Raw genomic sequence first — 18517 nt, forward strand, 5'->3', positions numbered from 1 at the left:
CCTGGAGACACCAGACAGGGTGGGGCAGCGTGGTGGTGTGGCTTGAGCGCTGGCCTGAGAATAAGAAGCTATGAAATGCTATGCTAAAAAGACGAGGTTATTTTGAGCTGTGGGGGAATTAGTGCATGGTCTCAGCAAAGGGGTAATGATCAGGGTCGTATACAAAATGTTTGGCCACTGTCTGACATCCACTTACTCATCCGAGCCCATGCCATCCGCGAACCACCAGCCCATTGAGAGCGACCAGTTCACATCAGTCAGCCCTAAGAATGTGGCTGGGTTAACAAGTGAGAGGGATTATTGGGGTGGTGGGGGATGTATGGAAAATATTGGAGCAGAGGAGATTTGAGATAGGGAGATCACTCGAAAAGCTTTTACAAGGACTGAGGCAGTGGAATGGGGGCGGAGAGGAGGGAAGATAGGGAAGGTTTAGGAAGTAGAATCAGAAGCACTTCTACTAATAGGACATGAGAGAATAGAGAAGGAAGCGTCTCGGGTTATGTCTCTGTATTGAGATCGGTACAGGCTAGGGGGTGTGGGACAAGAACCAGCAAGCCGTGGGAGTGGTTGAGAAAGTAGTTCCTGTGGGTACTTTGAGAGAGCTGTGGGACCACCAAGCAGACACGTGTGAAGCTTAGAATGGTGGTGCGGGCAGAATTTCGATTGGGTATAATGAGGATAGACTTGAAGCCTTGAGCCTGGATAAGTGTAACAAAAGGAAGTTGTATGTGGAGAGAAGACATCCAGAGATTGATCCTTGGGAGAGCAGAGCTTGAAAGGTTGGAAGTAGAGGAGCTGACGAACAAGACAGGAGTTGGAGGGGAGGGCTGGGAATGAGAACCAGACTAGAATAAACCCAAGTAAGAGAATCAGCTCTACCTTTTCCCCACCCCAATCCCAATTCTTTTGGGAACCCCTAGGGTATGTAATGCTTTATGAGGCACCTGGTGTGTCTGAGGCAAATAGGCCCGCATTCCCTTGTTCTGTCATTGTTCTAAACTGTAAGGGAATGTATGTCGCATTCACAGAAAAGTGAATTAGTGTTTGGTTTAGAAACTTGAAGTTTTCATTTAAAACTCACTTAGGAGGGAAATTCTAAACTGCCGTGACCATCTCTGGCCCAGGCGTATGGAAACAGCTGGTGTGCGCTACTGCCAGCCCGGATCTGAACCTCGCTATCAGGCAGCAGGGGTCTCAGGTCGTTCCCAGCAAGAACACACGAGGTGCAGCTTTGTGACAGAGGCGGGCAGCCGTCGAGGGACCACCTGCAAAGTGGTGCTGCCCCTGCCCCCAGAGGGTCAGGCCAGGGTGACAGGGTGGTTTGGGAAAGGGGCAGAATGCCCTCAGGCACGGGAACTCCTCCGCCATGGCTCTTTTCTTGGCCCACCTGAGCCCAGAGGTGCCTGTTGCCTCTGGGAAGAAACCCTGTGCAGTTGTTTGCAGATTGGGGCGTGCAAATCCTTCAGACATGCGCACGTCCTGCTTAGCAGAGCGTAGGAAGTGCTGCCTGGACCAGCTAACCGGGACTGCCTTCCGCCGCTCCGCAGTCTGAAACGGATTGTGTTAGTTCTGCCTGTTTCATTTGAAACCTATTCGGAATGTCATAATCATCCTGGAAGTACGTACATTTGTCTTTGTCTCAATCATTTTGACCTTGAGAGCTTCATCCTAGGCACTTGTGTTAGCGTACCCTGAGTTCTCCAGGGGAGCGTGGTTGGAAGAAGCTGGTGTGTACTGGGGAGCAGTCTTCTGAGTCACAGCCTGAGGTTCAAACCCCACCAGCTCTACCACTCGCTTCCTTATGGAACCTTGACTAAGTTATGTGACCTCACCGTGCCTCCTTTTTTCATCAATAAAATGGTTTGATAATAGTATCTAGTATCACACATTTGTTCCAAAAATATACTGCTGTAATTCATATAAAGGCCTTCCAAGGGTATCTGGCATATACTGAGCATTCAAAGAAGTTTATTATTATTATTATTATAAAGTTAGTTATATCCTAGATATGCCTCTAAATGCTTCCAAAAGACTATTTGCTTAACTTCTCCCCCCACACACTCCTTCCCAGATATTTTCATTCTGTAGCAAAAGATTTCGGTGATATTAAATATAGAGCCAAGAGACTCTGGAATGTCCCAGCCCCGTTCTAGATCACAGACACCGCTCCCCTTGAGATGCCTAGGGGAGATGTTGTACGGGAACGAACAGTGGTAAAGAGAAGTACTTAATCTTCCCAAGACTTGGTCCAGTACCCTCGTGCAGAGAATTCAGATGAGCTGAAATTGGCCATTTCTCTAAGTTAGTTAAACAAGACCCTTTAGCACATCTGCTAGTTTCCAGAGGCATATGACCAGGAAGACACAGAAACACAGGGCGATAAATTTGTTCCCTATGCCTCAGACTCTGTAGCCTCGCCAGAAGAAAATCGACACCTCGGGTCAGCTTCTTACGCTAGTCCCGCGTAAGAAGGAGACAAAGCTAGCGTAAGAAGGAGACAAAGCTGGTCGCTAGCTGGTCCGCCACCTTTAGGAGTGAGTGTTCTGGCCCTTTACACTTGAGTCACCCAGGAAAGAGAGAGCCTCACTCTGCAAGCCTGTTGTTGTGCCACTGGAGAGGGGTCCAGTCGGTCACCCACCAGCCTGCCTCCTCCCCCTCTTCCTTTGGTGCCTCAGTTCCCAGTGCTCCCCGAGGTGCCTGCAGAGGGAAGAGGGCTCAGGGGTCATAAAGGGTTGTGTTGTCTCCTCCATCCCCAGCCACGTTTCTTCATCTTTGGGGATTTTAATTTTCATGTTCTCAAGAATGATAATGGAGCCAATTCTGGATAAAAGGAAGAAAGGAAACAAGGTAAATTGGAAAGTGAATTTCCTAAACGGTCTCCCTTTCTTTAGCAATTCTTCAAGTTCCTAAAAAGGGTTGCTCAGAAAGACTGCAGTGAAATTGTAAAGCTCTTATTTACCGCTGTCCCTCTGTTCCCAAGAGGAATGTGATTTTTAAATAACGGGAAAGAGGCTTATGTTACAGAATAGGCCTCCTGTCCAAGAGGGAAGGCAGCAGCCTGCCTGGGGTTCTCTGCAGGGGGGCGGGGGGTGCATGCAGAAGGCTTAGGACCCTGAGCCTCAGAAAGTGGCGGCGAGGAGAGGATGCAAACAGGGCAATGAAGCAGGACAGGGAGATCGAGCTGGAGGTAACTAGGTGTTCGGGTACAAATTTGACCCCTTGGTAGTACTTTATGACCACTGAGCCCTCTTCCTTCTGCCGGCACCTCAAGGAGCAGTGGGAATCGATGGGATACTTGGGGTACTAATTTGACCCTGCTTTGTATCTGATCTTTGGCTTCTTTGATCATAAACAAAACAAAAACCACAAACCGAAACCTGTCAGGTGGCAGTTATTTCTGAGAAGGAGAGGGAAAGTGGAGAAAGCAGGAATGACAATTTTTCTGACTTCTCAGAGCACAAAGGAAACAATGTGTCTCCTCCCTGAGCATCTACACCGTGCCGCGGCTTTCCCTGCCGCAAGTGTGACAGCTCAGGACTCTCTCTAAAGAGGTGGGCTTGTACACGCGCTGGGCACACAGGGAGCTGCAGCCCTTTGTGGAATGCTGGCAGGGGAGTCCCTGTGCGGCCCAGCAAAGCAGGAGGCCTTACCGCTGCTGCTGCCGGAGCCCAGGGGCTCCCCCTGGGAACCCGACCAGGAGGGGAAGTGGCAGCCTCCAAATACTGGTGCCGTCCTTTATTTTGGAAGACACTCGACCAGGAATACGCAGATGGCACTGCAGTGTGGGCCGCAGGTCTCATTAATAAGTAAAAGTGGCGAGAGTCACTTCAGCGAGCCAAGCGTGAGTGGCGGCTTGACGACAGGGCCTGTGCCTCACCGTGTGTTTGATTGGCGACTAATCTTGGATCTTCCGACCAATGTCTTTCCAGTATATTCCCTGTGATCTTCTCAAGGGAATACAGCGTGTGTGTGTGTGTGTGTGTGTGTGTGTGTGTGTACAGAGAGTGTGTGTACACTATGTGATAATATATATAATAAAATGCTTTTAGGCTTAAAGAAAGTATATAGGGGCGCCTGGGTAGCTCAGTCAGTTGAAGCAACTGACTCCTCTGATTTCAGCTCAGGTCATGATCTCAAGGTCACGGGGTCTAGCGCTGTGTCAGGTTCCATGCTGGGCAGGGAGTCTGTCTGAGGTTCCCTCTCTCTCCCTCTGGCCCTCCTCCCCCACCCACAAAAAAATAAGTCCTTTTAAAAAAAGAAAGTGTATAATACTTAAATATTTTCTGAGCCTGACATATCAAAAGCAGCTTTTCAAAAGAAAATGTATTTTCTTAAAAATTAATTTAAGGTCAAGTGGCTGCTCTTTCCTCTGACCTGAGCACAACTCCCACTATAGGGAAGACCCTCGACAGATGCCCCTCCCCCCCAGGAGGTCCCTTTGTCTTCATCGTCATCACCAGTAGAAGAGCAACTCCCCTTTTGAGTGCTTACTATATGTCAAGTACCTGATATGCTAGTTTTCTAATCCTTACCACCCCACAAGGTAGCTGTTCTGTCCCCACTTTACAGGAAGGAATTAGGCACAGAGAGGCTAAGAAACTTGCCCAAGGTAACAACGCTAAGAAATGGAGGAATCAAGATTCCAGTCAAGGCAGCTACGGCTTGGAGCCTGAGCGCTCGACACTGCCCCGCTGCGCTGCTCTCCCCCGTAACGGCATCATGAGTTCTCACAGATTATTTTACCATAACAGAACATGAAGGCTTTATGAGAAGCCCTGTCTCTCTGAGTTGCCTTGAAACACCATTTACCCCTCGGCTCAGCCTACACTGTATCCTGAAACAGGTTGCCCAAAAACCACTGGAAGAGAGGAAGTTTGATACGTTTAACTGCCAAGAACCAGTTTACACCAAACTTGGCTACACAGTCAACTGTGTTCTAAGGAGCTTCTCAAATTCAGCTTATCCATAAGGTTAACAAAATGAATAAATAAACTTATGAAGTAAATGAATACATAAATAATATTAAATAAATAAATAACATTCTGAGACTATGAAAAACTTCCTTTTATCAGACCTGTGTTTCCTATAATGCCTTTGGTCCTACTGGATTGTTGAGTAAAGAGAAGTAATATAAATAGAGATTTTTTCCCCAGTTTTATTGAGATATAATTGACACAAACATTGTGTTAGTTTAAGGTATACAACATAATGAATTTGTTATATGTATATATTGTGAAATGATTACCACAATAAGTTTAGTTAACATAGTTATAAATTTAAATGTCTTAAATGATGGAAACTTTTAAAGCCTACTTGTCTTAGCAGCTTTTAGGTATACAGTAGAATACTGTTAACTATAATCACCATGCTGTGCATTAGATCCCCAGGACTTACTCATCTTATAACTGGAAGTTTGTACCTTTTGACCACCTTTACCAAATCCCTCCACCCCTCACCCCCCATCTCTGGAAACTACCAGTATGTTCTCTGTTTCCAAGAGTTGTTATTGATGTGGGTTTTTTAATAGATTCCACCTCTAAGTGAAATCACACATTATTTGTCTTTCTCTGATTTACTTCACTTAACATAATGCCTTCAGGGTCCACCCATATTGTCACAAACAGCAGGATTTCCTTCCTTTTTATAGCTGAATAGTATTCCCATGGCAGGGGATTGGGGCACACATGCATTACCACAGAGAGACTTTTGTGGTTTTTTCATGTTTAATATTTTAAGATATGTTGGGGCACCTGCGTGGCTCAGTCAGTTGAGTAGCTCCCTTCGGCTCAGATCATGATCCCGGAGTCCCAGGATCGAGCCCCACGTTGGGCTCCCTGCTCAGCAGGTAGTCTGCTTCTCCCTCTGGCTCTCCCCCATCCTGTGCTTGTTCTCTCTCACTCTCTGTCTCTCAAATAAATGAATAAATGAATTTTTCTTTAAAAAAAAAAAACCCAAGGGCTCTAAAAAATATATTTTAAGGTATGTCACTGAAAGTGATTTTTTGTTAGTTATTAGCTAAATCAAAAATACAAACTTAGGTCATAAGATGATTTCTATCGTTTCTTTTGCTCTTAAAATAAATCCTCTGTTCATAATGCATGAAAGCCAACAACTCAAAATGTATACTAAAACCAAGCTTTGTTGACCCCTTCAGGGCAGAATTCTGGTTTTCCTATGTTGGGCTCCTGTAACAGTTCCTCTCTTTCTGCCTTTTGTGTTGAAGGGCCAGTTTGTACATGCCTGTGTTTTTCCCTAGTCTGGCAGCTTCTCCACGCCAGAGCTGTTTCACTCACTTGTGAATTTCAACCACTTCAATATCAGATGGGAAATAGGGTTAGAGTCATTTTTGGTGGGACTGCTTTGAGTCTGTGAGTTTCAGCAGCAAAAAGTGAGAGAAGAAAACACCCACATGAGAACAGACAAATGTGGTTTTTGTATGGTGGCAAACTACAACAATTGGTAGAGACATTTCTGCAGGGACGGATCTCCTTAGGGGCGCACTGAAAGCTAAAGGAAAATACATCTGTGAGCGCAGAGACTTTCATAACTGTAATTCCACCTTACCACAGAAAACACGTGAGGAAAAGCAAAAAGCAGTCCTGAGCAGTCAAAATGTACAACAACTGGGAAAATTAAATTTTGTGTTTAATAGAGAAGTGAATTACTTAACATGACAGCAATTTGGAAACACAGAATAATTTCCATTCAATAATGTGTACTTTTTATCAACTCTCATGCGTATCAAAACGAGTGCCAAGGAGAAAGAAACTACAGGAAATAATTTATCTTCTAATAACCCGTTAGATTTAAAAGTGCCGCTGATAGCCTGAGATTCTCAGGTAACAATTCTGGTAATTTCCTGGCAGTTTTCCCATCCATGAATACCCTGGAACTGCATAGATGGTGAGAAAGCCTGTAAGTAGAGGCGTTTAGGGGCGCCTGGGTGGCTCAGGTAAGCGGCTGCCTTCAGCTCAGGTCACAGTCCCAGGGTCCTGGGATCGAGCCCTGTGTCAGGCTCCCTGCTCCGGGGAGAGCCTGTTTCTCCCTCTCCCCCCTGCTTGTGCTCTCTGTCTCTCTCTGTCGTTCTCTCTCAAATAAATAAATAAGTAAATCTTTACCACCCCCCCCCACCACCACCACCCAGATGTTGGGTGTGCTCCTACCCTTGCTGGCCACACTCAGTTTTCAAAGCCAGTTTAAGACCCTCCCCCCGCCCCCAAACTTCAGGTTTATATGTTTTCATAACATGGGTCAATTCATTGTTAATTGTAGAGGATAGTAAAAAGAACTGATCAGGAATGCTTTCTCTGGATTTATAACCCAGCTTTACAACGCACCAATTGTTTGCACTTAAGCAAGGTACTCCCACTAAGCCTCAGTTTCCTTTTCCATCAAATAGGGATGAAATGCCTCCCTCAGAGTGGTGTTGTGAGGACTCCTTGAGTCCAGGGTTTAGCACGTTATTCTCAGTTTTTATCGGTTCATTATTATGTGTCGTGATGGAAATTTGCTTTGACAGAGCGACATAGAGCGGTATACACTCTTAACGACCAGGCTTCGGTGTCCAGTTCTTTCTTTCTTTCTACTTCACCTGTCTGCCCCCACCCCCCACTAGGACCTCTACACACCCCATCCTTTTTCAGTTTCCTGTTTAGGGTTACAGATGCAGAGTTTTCTGTTCAGATCTATTGCCTGTGACTTGTAATCTATAGGGACGGGAAGTATTTTGAGCCAGTGTATGTAAAGGCATTAGAATAGCCATGTGTTTTACATGTAAGCCAAGATTTTCATACAGGGCGCTTCGTGAATATAGTTCAAAGAAGAATTACAGGGGAAAAAAAAAAAAAAGACCCCTCCATCACTTAGAGATATAACAAAATCTAGCCTACTCTAAATGGTGACTAGCCATGGAGGATTAAGAAATAAAATTTGATGAACATATGGGAAATCTGGAATCCTTACTACTACACCATCAGAACACTTAGTATTCAGGTTCCTAGTACATGCCTCGGGCAGCGCATGCGCGTAACTGCTTGGATACGACTGGTCTCTTGGTGTAGGTAGGTGTGGATCCCTGGGATCCATGCTTATTGTTCCTGCTCAGCTTCTGACACTTTCATGCATGAGGGAAGGAATGGCGTTTCCCTTGTGCTGAGCCTCGCCAAGCTGGACTTTTCAGTGGAGGCATTTCAAGTGGTGATTGCCCCACTGAAAAGGAAATGCCAGTTGTCCACAGAAAGAGAATGAGGCCGAAGTGGCAGCAGGCTGATCGTCCTCCTCATCAAAGAGACTCCTGGGGAGGTCTTTCTGCCTGGCCCTCCTTCTGGGTGAGTGACCCTTTCATAGTAAGACTTTTCACAAGACTTCACCATCAGCTGGGGCTGGTGCAAGGGCTCCCAGAGAGCCTTTCTTGGTGTTCAGGAATCTTCCGGCAAGAGAGTGCCCTGGAGCAGAGGAACACCCCTGATGGACACAAGTCCAAGTCAGCATTTCCAGATCTCTCAGCACCGTTTCGTACTCTGAGGAAGTGCAGAGCCACTGGGCACGGTGACGGCTCCATACGCTGTTTCCCAGATGTAATTTAAAAGATTCCTGTGGGTAAGGGTAGGGTGTGGTGTAGAGAGAACCTAAAGTTATTAGGCCTATGGGTAGGTAATGAATGCCCGCAGGCAGCCGGTTCTCCCAGCAGTACCTCAAGGGAAACTGTGGCAGGGCGTTGCTGGCCTAAATAGTGGCCCACTGCCCATGAGACTATAGCATGCCTGAGCTGTGGAGAGACTGACCCCCGAAGCAAGGAACCAGGCCACTGCCAGGCCTTCTGGTCTCCAGCAACAGGAAGAACTTTCCATTCTGCTAAGAGCCATGGCAAAATGAATTTCGGCTTTGGGGCCTTCGGAGTGCCCAGAAATGGTTGTAGCGAGCAAAAACCAGGAAGATGGAACAAATAAGTGAGCAGCCCGTGAGCCACAAAGCCCTTTACAGCATTCAAAACTAAAACCCCAGGTAACACCCAGAAAAATCTCGATGATGTAATTCAGAGGAAGTCTGCACCTCAAGGTTTACTGTTAGTAATTGATTCTCTGGACTACTGCATCACATATTTTCCTCTTTAAAGTATTAACTATCCTTTTAGGGTCTCCTGGGTGGCTCAGTGGGTTAAGCCTCTGCCTTCAGCTCAGGTCATGATCTCAGGGTCTTGGGATGGAGCCCCACATTGGGCTCTCTGCTCAGCAGGGGGCCTGCTTCCTCCTCTCTCTCTGCCTGCTTCTCTGCCTACTTGTGATCTCTCTGTCAAAGAAATAAATGCAATCTTTAAAAATACATAAAGTATTAACTATCCTTATAAATATTGGCTAAGTCATAAGGTGATTGTAATAAAGACCAGTGTTTTTGTTAATGCAGTCTCTCTTGTCCATATTCAGCTAGTGGATTTAATGGCTGTAGAGCAGAATCAGTGGACAGTAACACACGTGCCTATCCTGTCCTCCACCACACCTTGACTCCTCCAGGTTCTCGTCACCATTGTAGCCAGAGTACATATCCTACCGTGCAGACCTTATCATGTCACTTCATCGTGTGAAGTCCTGGGGACTTCCGGTTTCCACCACTATCCCAAAGTCGAGCATTCCTGTGAATGCTGTAAGCTGAAACGGCATAAAGCAAAGAAGCAGTTATCTTTAATCTATATGGAAAAAAAATTTTTGAGTGGTCCCAGACCCCAAAAATAAGCTCTCCTAGGCTTTTCTGATACCTTCGGACACATCTTGCTAGTGGGTGCACAGCGTTAATCGAGGTGAAGCGCAGACGCTTGCAGACACAGTTCAGAGTCCTGGTGGCTTGATGTGGAATGGGGTTCTGGGGGAAGGTGCTCAGGGGAGCCCTGCACACACGCGCAGCACACAGCCTCTCTACCTGCCCACTGCCGAACGAACACTGAGCACTACTTTCATTTTCGCCTTTATTCATAAAAGCAAAAACCTCTTTGGATTTCTTCCAGTTGGCAAAAACAGGTACTAACAAGTATTTTGGAGATGCAAAGCAGCAGAACACAGACTTTGGAAAAGCAGGGTGTGTGTGTGTGTGTGTGTCATGGACAGGTCTGGATCAGTTTCCAGTCAGGCTCTCAGTCATGTCCTCCCAGAGGCTGTGTCTCCCTGCAGCTGCTTGCCGTCACCTGAAGTAGGGCTGGGTGACCCGCCCGCCGAGGCAGCACATTCTCCTGCTTCGTGGAGCCTGTTCTTAGAAATGTTACAGACACTCTCAGGGGTTCTGGTCACTTTTCATCCGCTACCTTGAGAAGCCCGAGTCTTACCTGATTCATCTTTGGATGCATCCAACACACCTGTCGCATCCGCCTACCATGTGGCTGCATGGAAACGGTGAGGTGTGCAATGAAGGGTCACTAGGCCCTCAGTGATTACCTCCCAGTAACTCGTCCTCGTCCTCACCAGTCACCTCTCCAGTGCCCATCCCAGGCTCAATGTACACGTCCTTTTAGTGGATCACGGGTGATCTCTCACGCAGGACTCTCCCTCCCTATACGGGAATGGGTTTCTTTCCATCAGATGCCTCTTAATTTACTCCCGTACACCATGAAGGTCCCTGCCTCAAGAGAGCCATGCTCTGGAGGGGGCCTTGGGACCAGCCTGCAGGGCCAGAGACGGGAGCTGTTTCCAAAGCATTGCAGGTTGCTGGTGCCGTGTTTGTGTTGGAAGAGGAAAATATTTTCTAATACAATGTTTATGGTCTTGTCTTTTAGCTTACATTTTACTATGGAACTATAGATGCTTGGTGTCCAACGGCATACTATGAAGACATAAAGAAAGAATTTCCTGAAGGAGATATTCGACTCTGTGAGAAAAAAATCCCTCATGCTTTTATCCTCCGTTTTCCGCAGGAAATGGCTGACATGGTAGCTGACTGGCTAAAGGATGATCTGTCCAAAATCTAAGTCCTGACCTGCAGGAACATGACTGGGAACTAGTCCATAGCAGCAGTGGCTGTGCCTTCTCTTAGTAACACCCTTAGTAGATAAGTGTTCATTGTTAATGTTTGATATTAGACAGCAAAAACAAAAAAGAACCTCTTGGCTTGTTATCAGCTCCCAGCTAGCTCCCCATACCACCGGCTGAAGTAAACACAATGAAATACACCACAGGTTTAACAGCACATTTTCCAAGACTCAGGGAACACAGTGATCAGTGACCTAAACAAGACCCCTTATGTTTGCACGAGATACCCCAGTGGCACCCTGCAGTTGATTTTCGTAGGCAGGATCCCTGCAGACCAAAGGAAGTCTAAATTTAGTTGATTTTAATCCAATTACCATGTGGAGTAGGCTCTCCTAGAGGAAATTATGAAACACGCACTAGGAAATGTGAAAGAGAACAGTGAATGTGAAGAGTAGAGTCAGATACGTGAGTGTATGAAATCATGAGGACACACATTCCAGTAGCAGGAAGAAATGAGTAGTGGATCTCGGACGTGGACCTAGGTCTCCCTTAAAGACAGAAGCTGAAGAAGAGTCTGGACTCACTTTGAGGTCATCAGAATCCAGCTGGCTACCAGCACAGCCTACGTGCCCCCCGCACCCCGATACTACCTTGTAGCATGTCATGAACCACAGGCAGAGCCAACATCAGAGGCACTGCTTGTCTGCATCTCTGAGAAGCTTCCCTGAGGAGGAGTGAGATTTCCTGATTGCTCTTCATCAGACAGAATAAAGTTCACCAGACATTCCTTGGGCCAAGGAACTCGGTAAGAGTTGTTGACTGCACCTCCCGCCACGAGACAGCCCCGAAATCTGTGCTGAGCTCCAGCCTGCCAGGCTGTGAGCTCTTGGCAGGCTCCTCTCCTGCGGGGCCAGGATGCAGAGGCCTGGGGTGTCCCAAAGCCAGCGTGTACCTGCCTCATGGAGTTGCTTCTGCTGTGATTTTTCCAGTGAAACTACACTGAGGACCAGCTAGGAGCCAAATACTATGCTAGGCATCAAGGAGCGAGTTCTTGGCTGTGTCATGATTCTTTTCTTCTGAAAAATCTTCCAGTAAGTAATTTTTAAGAGGGCATCTTTCAATCGGTGAAGAGAGAATTACCATAAATGAGTTCTGCATTTCCACCCTGGCTTTGTTAGTGGGAAAGAAATTGTTTGACTGCTGAACCAAAACAGGCCATGATGGATTATGTAAATTCACCTTCTCCAGATGCCTTGAGGTCCAGTAGAGAAGACGCTTGTTCTCCAGCCTAGAGTAGGCCCACAATATTTCTGCCTTCCCTAGAATCACTCAATCCTGGGACCCTAAGAGCCAATAATTCCCACTGACAGCAGTGATAGTTGACAGTTGATCAGAAACATTCAGTTTTCCACTAGAGGAGACCCCTCATGGTGTTATCATTCCTTAAGAACAAGAGGTTGTTGTCCTTCCTTTCAAAGCCTAAAGCCCCAGTGAAAGATTGAGCTCTAATATGCTGCCAACCCAGTGGTGAGTATTGAGCGAGTTACTGTCCCTTAGCATGGCTTCTGCATCCGAACAAATGACTTCTCGGAGGGGAAGAGTCAAGCCCCAGGCAAGGAGTGCTCTTGGCCCTGGAGAGAAGCCAGGAGACACACATTGGCACAGGCCGGCACATATAGTCCTGATCAGCCTCTGTGTGGAAGGCCTTCTGGAAATCTGATGTTAGAAGCTTAGGATTCCTGTCTCCAAAGTGCCTTTTGTATAGGAGATGCTCGGTCGTACTGACTTGAAGCCCTCGAGCAAGTCGTGGGGGAATCACACCTACTCAGAGAAGAACAGCCCCGGCTTTCCTTTCAGCATAATTTATATTATTTCCTATTTCACAAGTCCACGTGTATGACATTGTGTCTTATTTTGGTTTATCCGAGCCTAAAAAATGGTAAAAAGTAAAATGATAAAGTGAACGGTATGGGCTCATTTTCTGTTTATCATCTGATCACCAAATGAATTTTCAAAATAAATCTTTTACCAGCACTTATGCCTGCCCGGCCTGATCTGTGTGTTGAGGGAGGAGGGTGTAAGCTCGGCAGTCCCCCTGTGTTAGACTCGGGCCAAAGTCTTTCTGTTAAATTCTCAGTACTTCTTCTAGGGAAGGAAGAATCCGATTTTAGGAGATTGAAGTTCATTTTATTTCGTTAGGAATTAAACAAAAGACTCAATGTTCTCATGCATTTGTATGAGGTGACGATATGGTGTAAGAATTCTGGAGGCTGCATCCTCGGTGTGATTTTTAGGCGACTTTCTCTAATTTTCCATGCCTCGATGTCCTCACTTAGAAGATAGGATTAATAATAAAGCATGCCTCATATTGTTGGAAGAATTAAGTGGGATGATGAAATTAAAACATTTAGTGCAATTCTTGGCTGAGAGTATCTTCTCAATACAGATTGGCTCTAATAGATATTTTCATTATTAAGCATCATCATCATAAAAAAGAAAAGATTAAAATTGGTAAGCAGTGGATGAAATTCACTTTCCAGAAGCATTTCTTCCTGTATGTACCAGTCAGCCACAGGAATGGTCCTTGTCAGAGGTTTGTCTTCTATGGGTTTATCTAGCGCCGAGTGAAGGGTCTAAGTTAGAGTCAGAACCGGTGCCCCCAGGTGGTCCTCAGGCTGCGCTGGGCCAGAGGACAGAGAGAATGTCCAGAGGCAGCTCCCATGGTCCTCTGGGCTCATGTCCGAGTTGGCTAGGGACCTCTCACCATCCACTTCACCACCCAACTCTTGGAGAGCCAAGGACCACCAAAGGCTTGATTTCTCTTTACCCTACATTATATTAAAGTTAATTCCATGCTATCTTTTAAAAGATTTATTTATTTGAGAGAGAGAGATCTCATGCAAGTCAGGGAGGGGGCAGAGGAAGAGAATCTTCAGACTCCCCACAGAGGGCAAAATCCAAAACAGGCCTCAGTCCCACAGCCCTGGGATCATGACCTAAGCTAAAACCAGGAGTCAGATGCTTAACCAACTGAGCCACCCAGGCGCCCAAAATTAATTCCATTAAAGGAGACTAAAAAGACATGACAACTTAATGTAACACTTGATTCCTACAAAAGAAAACATTGTTGGGACAGTTTGCACGACTCGATCGGGGTCTACAGATGACCTGCGAGTAAGAGATCAACGTTTATTGTCCGACTTCAGTGGTTGGATTGTGAAGAGAATGTCCTTATTTGTATTGAAGACACATTGAAGTTTCTGGTGGTGATCAGGCATCAAATCATCTTACTAATGGTTCAGAGAGGAAAGAAAATGTTCTTTGTACTTGCAAGTTTTTTATACATTTGAGATGAGTTTGAAATCCCTGTGCCGTCTTCCGCAACTGTCTTTTCTTCTTTCCCGGAAAGTAAATTTCTTCTTCTAAGCAGTAAGTGGAGATCTGAGTTCAAATCCCAGATCTGTCATTTACTGGGTTTTCGAGGTTACCTTGGCTTAGCCCCCCTGAGGCTCCCCACCTCCCATCCTGTCAAAGCAAGTATGAAAATACTTGCTTTCATTGGGAGACGTGAGAATGTTAGATTTGGGGAGGGGTTTTGTTTTCCGTTAATGGGGCTAATTGAGGTCATGCATAACAGCAGCTGGCACCCTGTCCGGCTTATGGAGGATGCTCTGTAAAATGGTACCTGAAGGAAAAGGTTAGCAAACTTCCGCAGCCTCTCGTCTTCGGTGCAGCAGAGGACCCGGTGATGTCTCAGCCTCGACATGGTCTCACCCAGCCTGCCACTTGATTCTTGTGGACTTGGCATTTCTGGTTCCTACTGGGGGGAGGGGGCAGTTGCTCACCCAGCTCAGCTTTCGGGCCATGAAGTCCTCCCACGGGCAGCTCAGGATGCTGGAACATCACCTTATTGAGGACCTGATGGTGGATTTAGAAAAGATGCAGGAAGCCAAGCATTTCTTTAGTAACCGGAGACACCGTCTTTGTTTCTGGCCTCCTCTTGCAGGAGAGAAGAAGACATACTTGGGCTGCTCCGTCCCATGGGAGATGGGGTTTAAAGAGGGGTCAGTGGCTGGAACTAAGTGTGCCCTGTGAACAGATCTCTCTCTGAGGCCTTAAGACAGAAGCTGTCTTGCAGGAGTCCTTTTCCAAAGTGCAGAGATTCCTGCCTCTGCTCCGTAGATAGGCGAGTGATGGCTCTGGTCCACAGGGGGAGCCACTGTGGGACACATGTCTGGCCTCTTCTGCCAGACTGAAGGTTCTGGATTGCTGTAGTTCCGTGAAGCGGAAACCCCTAAAGGGAGAGCGGAGGCACCTGCTCCAAATGCCAGAAAAGACAGGGAGAGCTTGGGCAGTGTGGGAAAGAGGAGAGAGCCCACAGAAAGAGGCTGCCGCTCCCCCTGCACGTTCACAGGGTCTCAGTTAAGCCTTTCGGTCCCACGGGCTGTGGCCGTCCTCACCACAGGTCACCACAGAGGGGGGAGGTAAGTGACTGGCTCAAGATCTCACAGCTACTGAGAGGCCTCCGGAATTCAAAGGCAGCCTCTACCCTGAGCCAAGGCTTCCTCCCCTTTCCACGGCACCGTGCTGCCTCCTGGAGGCAAGAGTGGGCAGCCCAGCCAGAGCGGAAGGCTGGACGAGCAAGTCGAGTCAATGGAAGGCAAACGACCGCCCGTTTAGCAGGCCCAGGGAAGAGTAGGTAGTTTGTAACACAGGAATAGTTTTAGAAGAACATCGAAAGAGAGAACAGAGCAGCTGGCCAGGGACGGGGGCGGGGAGGGTGGTGCACCAGGCAGCGGATTGCAAGGAGGAAGCCCTGCCTGCTGAGTCAAGACGAGGATGCAGTCCCACATTCTGCCCCTCTGCTCTCTGCGGCAGCCGCCTGGGCCCTCCAGGTGCTGACTTCTCTGACCGCACCTGTGCTCTGAAACCTCTGGAGCACCTGCTCCAGCTCGGAAAGTGCCCACACCCCTCCCCTCCCCCGCCCCCAGACTTGGCCCTAAAGGCCAACCGCTCCTGCCTCCTAGTATAGCCCCTCTCCTGCCCCGCCCTCCCTCCCTCTTAGCCCTGGGGGGCCCTGGCCACGTCTCTATTGGAGTACTCACCAGTTACTGCTGGAATTATATTTTTCCATTCTGCTCCTTCCACCCCCACCACCAAACTCCTTCCTGCCCTTAAAAGGAGAGTCCTAGGACATGGACTTGTGTCCTGTCATCTCTGCTCTCAGGGCTTATAGAATACGGCCTGCCACACAGAACATTCAGGAAGTTTTACCTAAATCAATACAAGTTTCTACCATACCTGAGAGTCAACCTCTCAAGAAACAATTCTCTCAGTTGCTCAGACTCTAAGGGAATCACATCTCCGGGATTCTGTGTCCCTCTGTCCCTCTCGACTGAGTGCATAAATGGAAATGGGAGGTGGACTAGCTCTTTTATCCCTTAAGCCTTTCCGCAGCTGAGCCAGCACAGCCGGGCCAGCTAGACTCTGGGACGTTGGCTTTCTGGCACTGGGGACTACAGAAAGCAAAGTCCCCACACTTCGTGGCCATTCCTGTCCCCTCCAAATGCAACTGTTCCTTCCATTCTTCCATGGTCAGAAAGCCTCTGGAGTTTGAGTCTTAGCAACTACCAAATATGTGGCTGTTATTTGTTGAGCGCTAGCCCAGCGCAGCACCCCAAGTGGGAATTACAGCAACAATACACGAGACCGGGCCGGGGAAAGAGAGCGTTTTCATTTTGGATCGCATTCCTCAGACATTCTGGCAATGGGGCCTGTGCTGACCTCCCTACGTTGGGACAGACTTCCTTGCTGGGTTAGTCTATGGGAAAATTCCTCTTCCCTGGGAGGAGAATGTGACCCTATGACTGGGCGTCCATTACAGCCAGGGGTGCGGGTGCACCTGCAGGGCCTCCCTCCTCACAGAGGGACTAGAATCCCATCTCCGCAAATCCACCCTGCTCCGGCTCCACACCACAGCTGGGCTTCCTCCTGCTGGCCACTGCCGAAGGGCGCGCACCTGCATGCGATTAGGACTGGCGGACGCCCATGGCCTCGCAGTCCGGGGCTGCACGCTGGTGACACGTTGCAACGGACGAGTTCCTCCCCAGATCCCTCCTCCTTCCGCACCGCAGAGTGTGGGATTCCCAGCGTTGGAGGAGCACAACCCTCATGCGGGGGGGGGGCTGGCGGGGGGGACGCCGCCCTCTGCAGGGCAACAGGTGGCACGCGTCCGGCTTGGCTGCTGAGCACCGAGCAGGCACTGGACACGCAGTGTGGATCGGGCACACCAAGACCCACAGGAGGGAGAGCAGCCAGCAGGCAGCAACCCCGTCCCTGGAGAACCTTGACACTCGGTTCTCATCAGTGTTCGGGAACAGGATAAAAGTCTAAATGCTACCCCCCGACTTTCCACTCTCCCCATAACTCCCCCTTATCTGCAAACTAGGTATCCCCCCACCAGGGAATGCCGGGGTAGGCCACGTGGAGACCGAGAAATAGGAAAACAAAGAACCGACTCAGGGTCCGTATAAACGATCACAATAAGACTTCACACTTTTCAACGGCAGAGTCTCAAATCTTATACTTGAATGCACCTACCAAGTGAGTTAGTTGAAAGGTGAACGTGATTTTCTTCCAAAGAAAAAGACTCCCTTGTTTAGTAGGAATGAAATTAAGAAGCAAAAGGGGAGCAGACTTTCTAGATCTACCTTTCCCCAGAGAGAGACAATCATGACCACGGGGACTGGCATTAACCCCGGGGTAGGAACAGCCTATTCCAGTGGACGTGTGCCCTGCAGGAAGGGGGGGCTCCCCCCGGCCAGGTCCCTATCCCAGAGGAGGTAATTCTAGTAACAAGCCATTCCTGAAAGCAAGGCCCTGTCACCTTCCCCATATGGCTGCTCTATCACTAATCCTCTCCCAGACGTATACAAGGAACAGATAAAATAGCTTTCTCCTTCCTGTGTTGTAGGGCAAAGTCATGAGTGACTGGTCCTCTCCTGCCCAGGTACTGAAGGATGCCGGCTGGTGCCACAGAGCACAGATCTTCCTACTCGTCTGAACAGTACTGAGAAAAAGCGGCCGGATGTGCTGTTAGGATTTGTTGGTTTCCCTAAAATACATACCTGGCCTTGCAGAGGAAGCTGCCACAGCTGGGCGTTACTATGGCTGTGGTTGTGGAGGCCTCCCTGTGCAGCCTCAGAATGGGGGCGCTCGGGCTTCCTGCAGTGAGACAGATCCTGCAGGGGCCTGCTGTGTAGGGAGCAAAACCTTTCCACTGGGACTGAGCCTGCAATGTCAACGCTCACCTGCGACACATGGCGGCGCCCGACCTCCAGAGAGAAAATGCTTCCCGCAGCGTGTCTACCTCTTCACCCCCGAGCCCAAGCTTGGGTACCTTCCCATGCAGTGGCTTCACGCAGTGCGGGCCACGCCGTGTCCCACGGAGCCACGCCAGTAACAAAGAATCAAGGCACGTGAGAGCCTGCTCTGTTTCAAGGGAGAGCAGTGGGCGCGACGTCCGACAGGCCCGGAGTTGTCCTAACGCCCAGAGTACGGAGCAG

General features: G+C 48.3%; 1 protein-coding gene across 5 annotated transcripts in view; it reads left to right on the top strand.

Moving 5' to 3' along the window:
- Positions 1-12986, top strand: part of LDAH (lipid droplet associated hydrolase) — a 109477-nt gene extending 96491 nt beyond the window's left edge. For all 5 annotated transcript variants that reach the window (XM_044262007.1, XM_044262009.1, XM_044262008.1 and 2 more), the window contains exon 7: positions 10760-12986. In XM_044262007.1, the coding sequence (XP_044117942.1) occupies positions 10760-10951 (192 nt within the window). In that variant the 3' untranslated portion in view covers positions 10952-12986. The remainder of the gene's footprint in view (positions 1-10759) is intronic.
- Positions 12987-18517: the final 5531 nt, after the last annotated feature.

This window comes from Neovison vison, chromosome 8 (assembly GCF_020171115.1).
Source record: "Neovison vison isolate M4711 chromosome 8, ASM_NN_V1, whole genome shotgun sequence".
NCBI classification, from domain to species: domain Eukaryota; kingdom Metazoa; phylum Chordata; class Mammalia; order Carnivora; family Mustelidae; genus Neogale; species Neogale vison.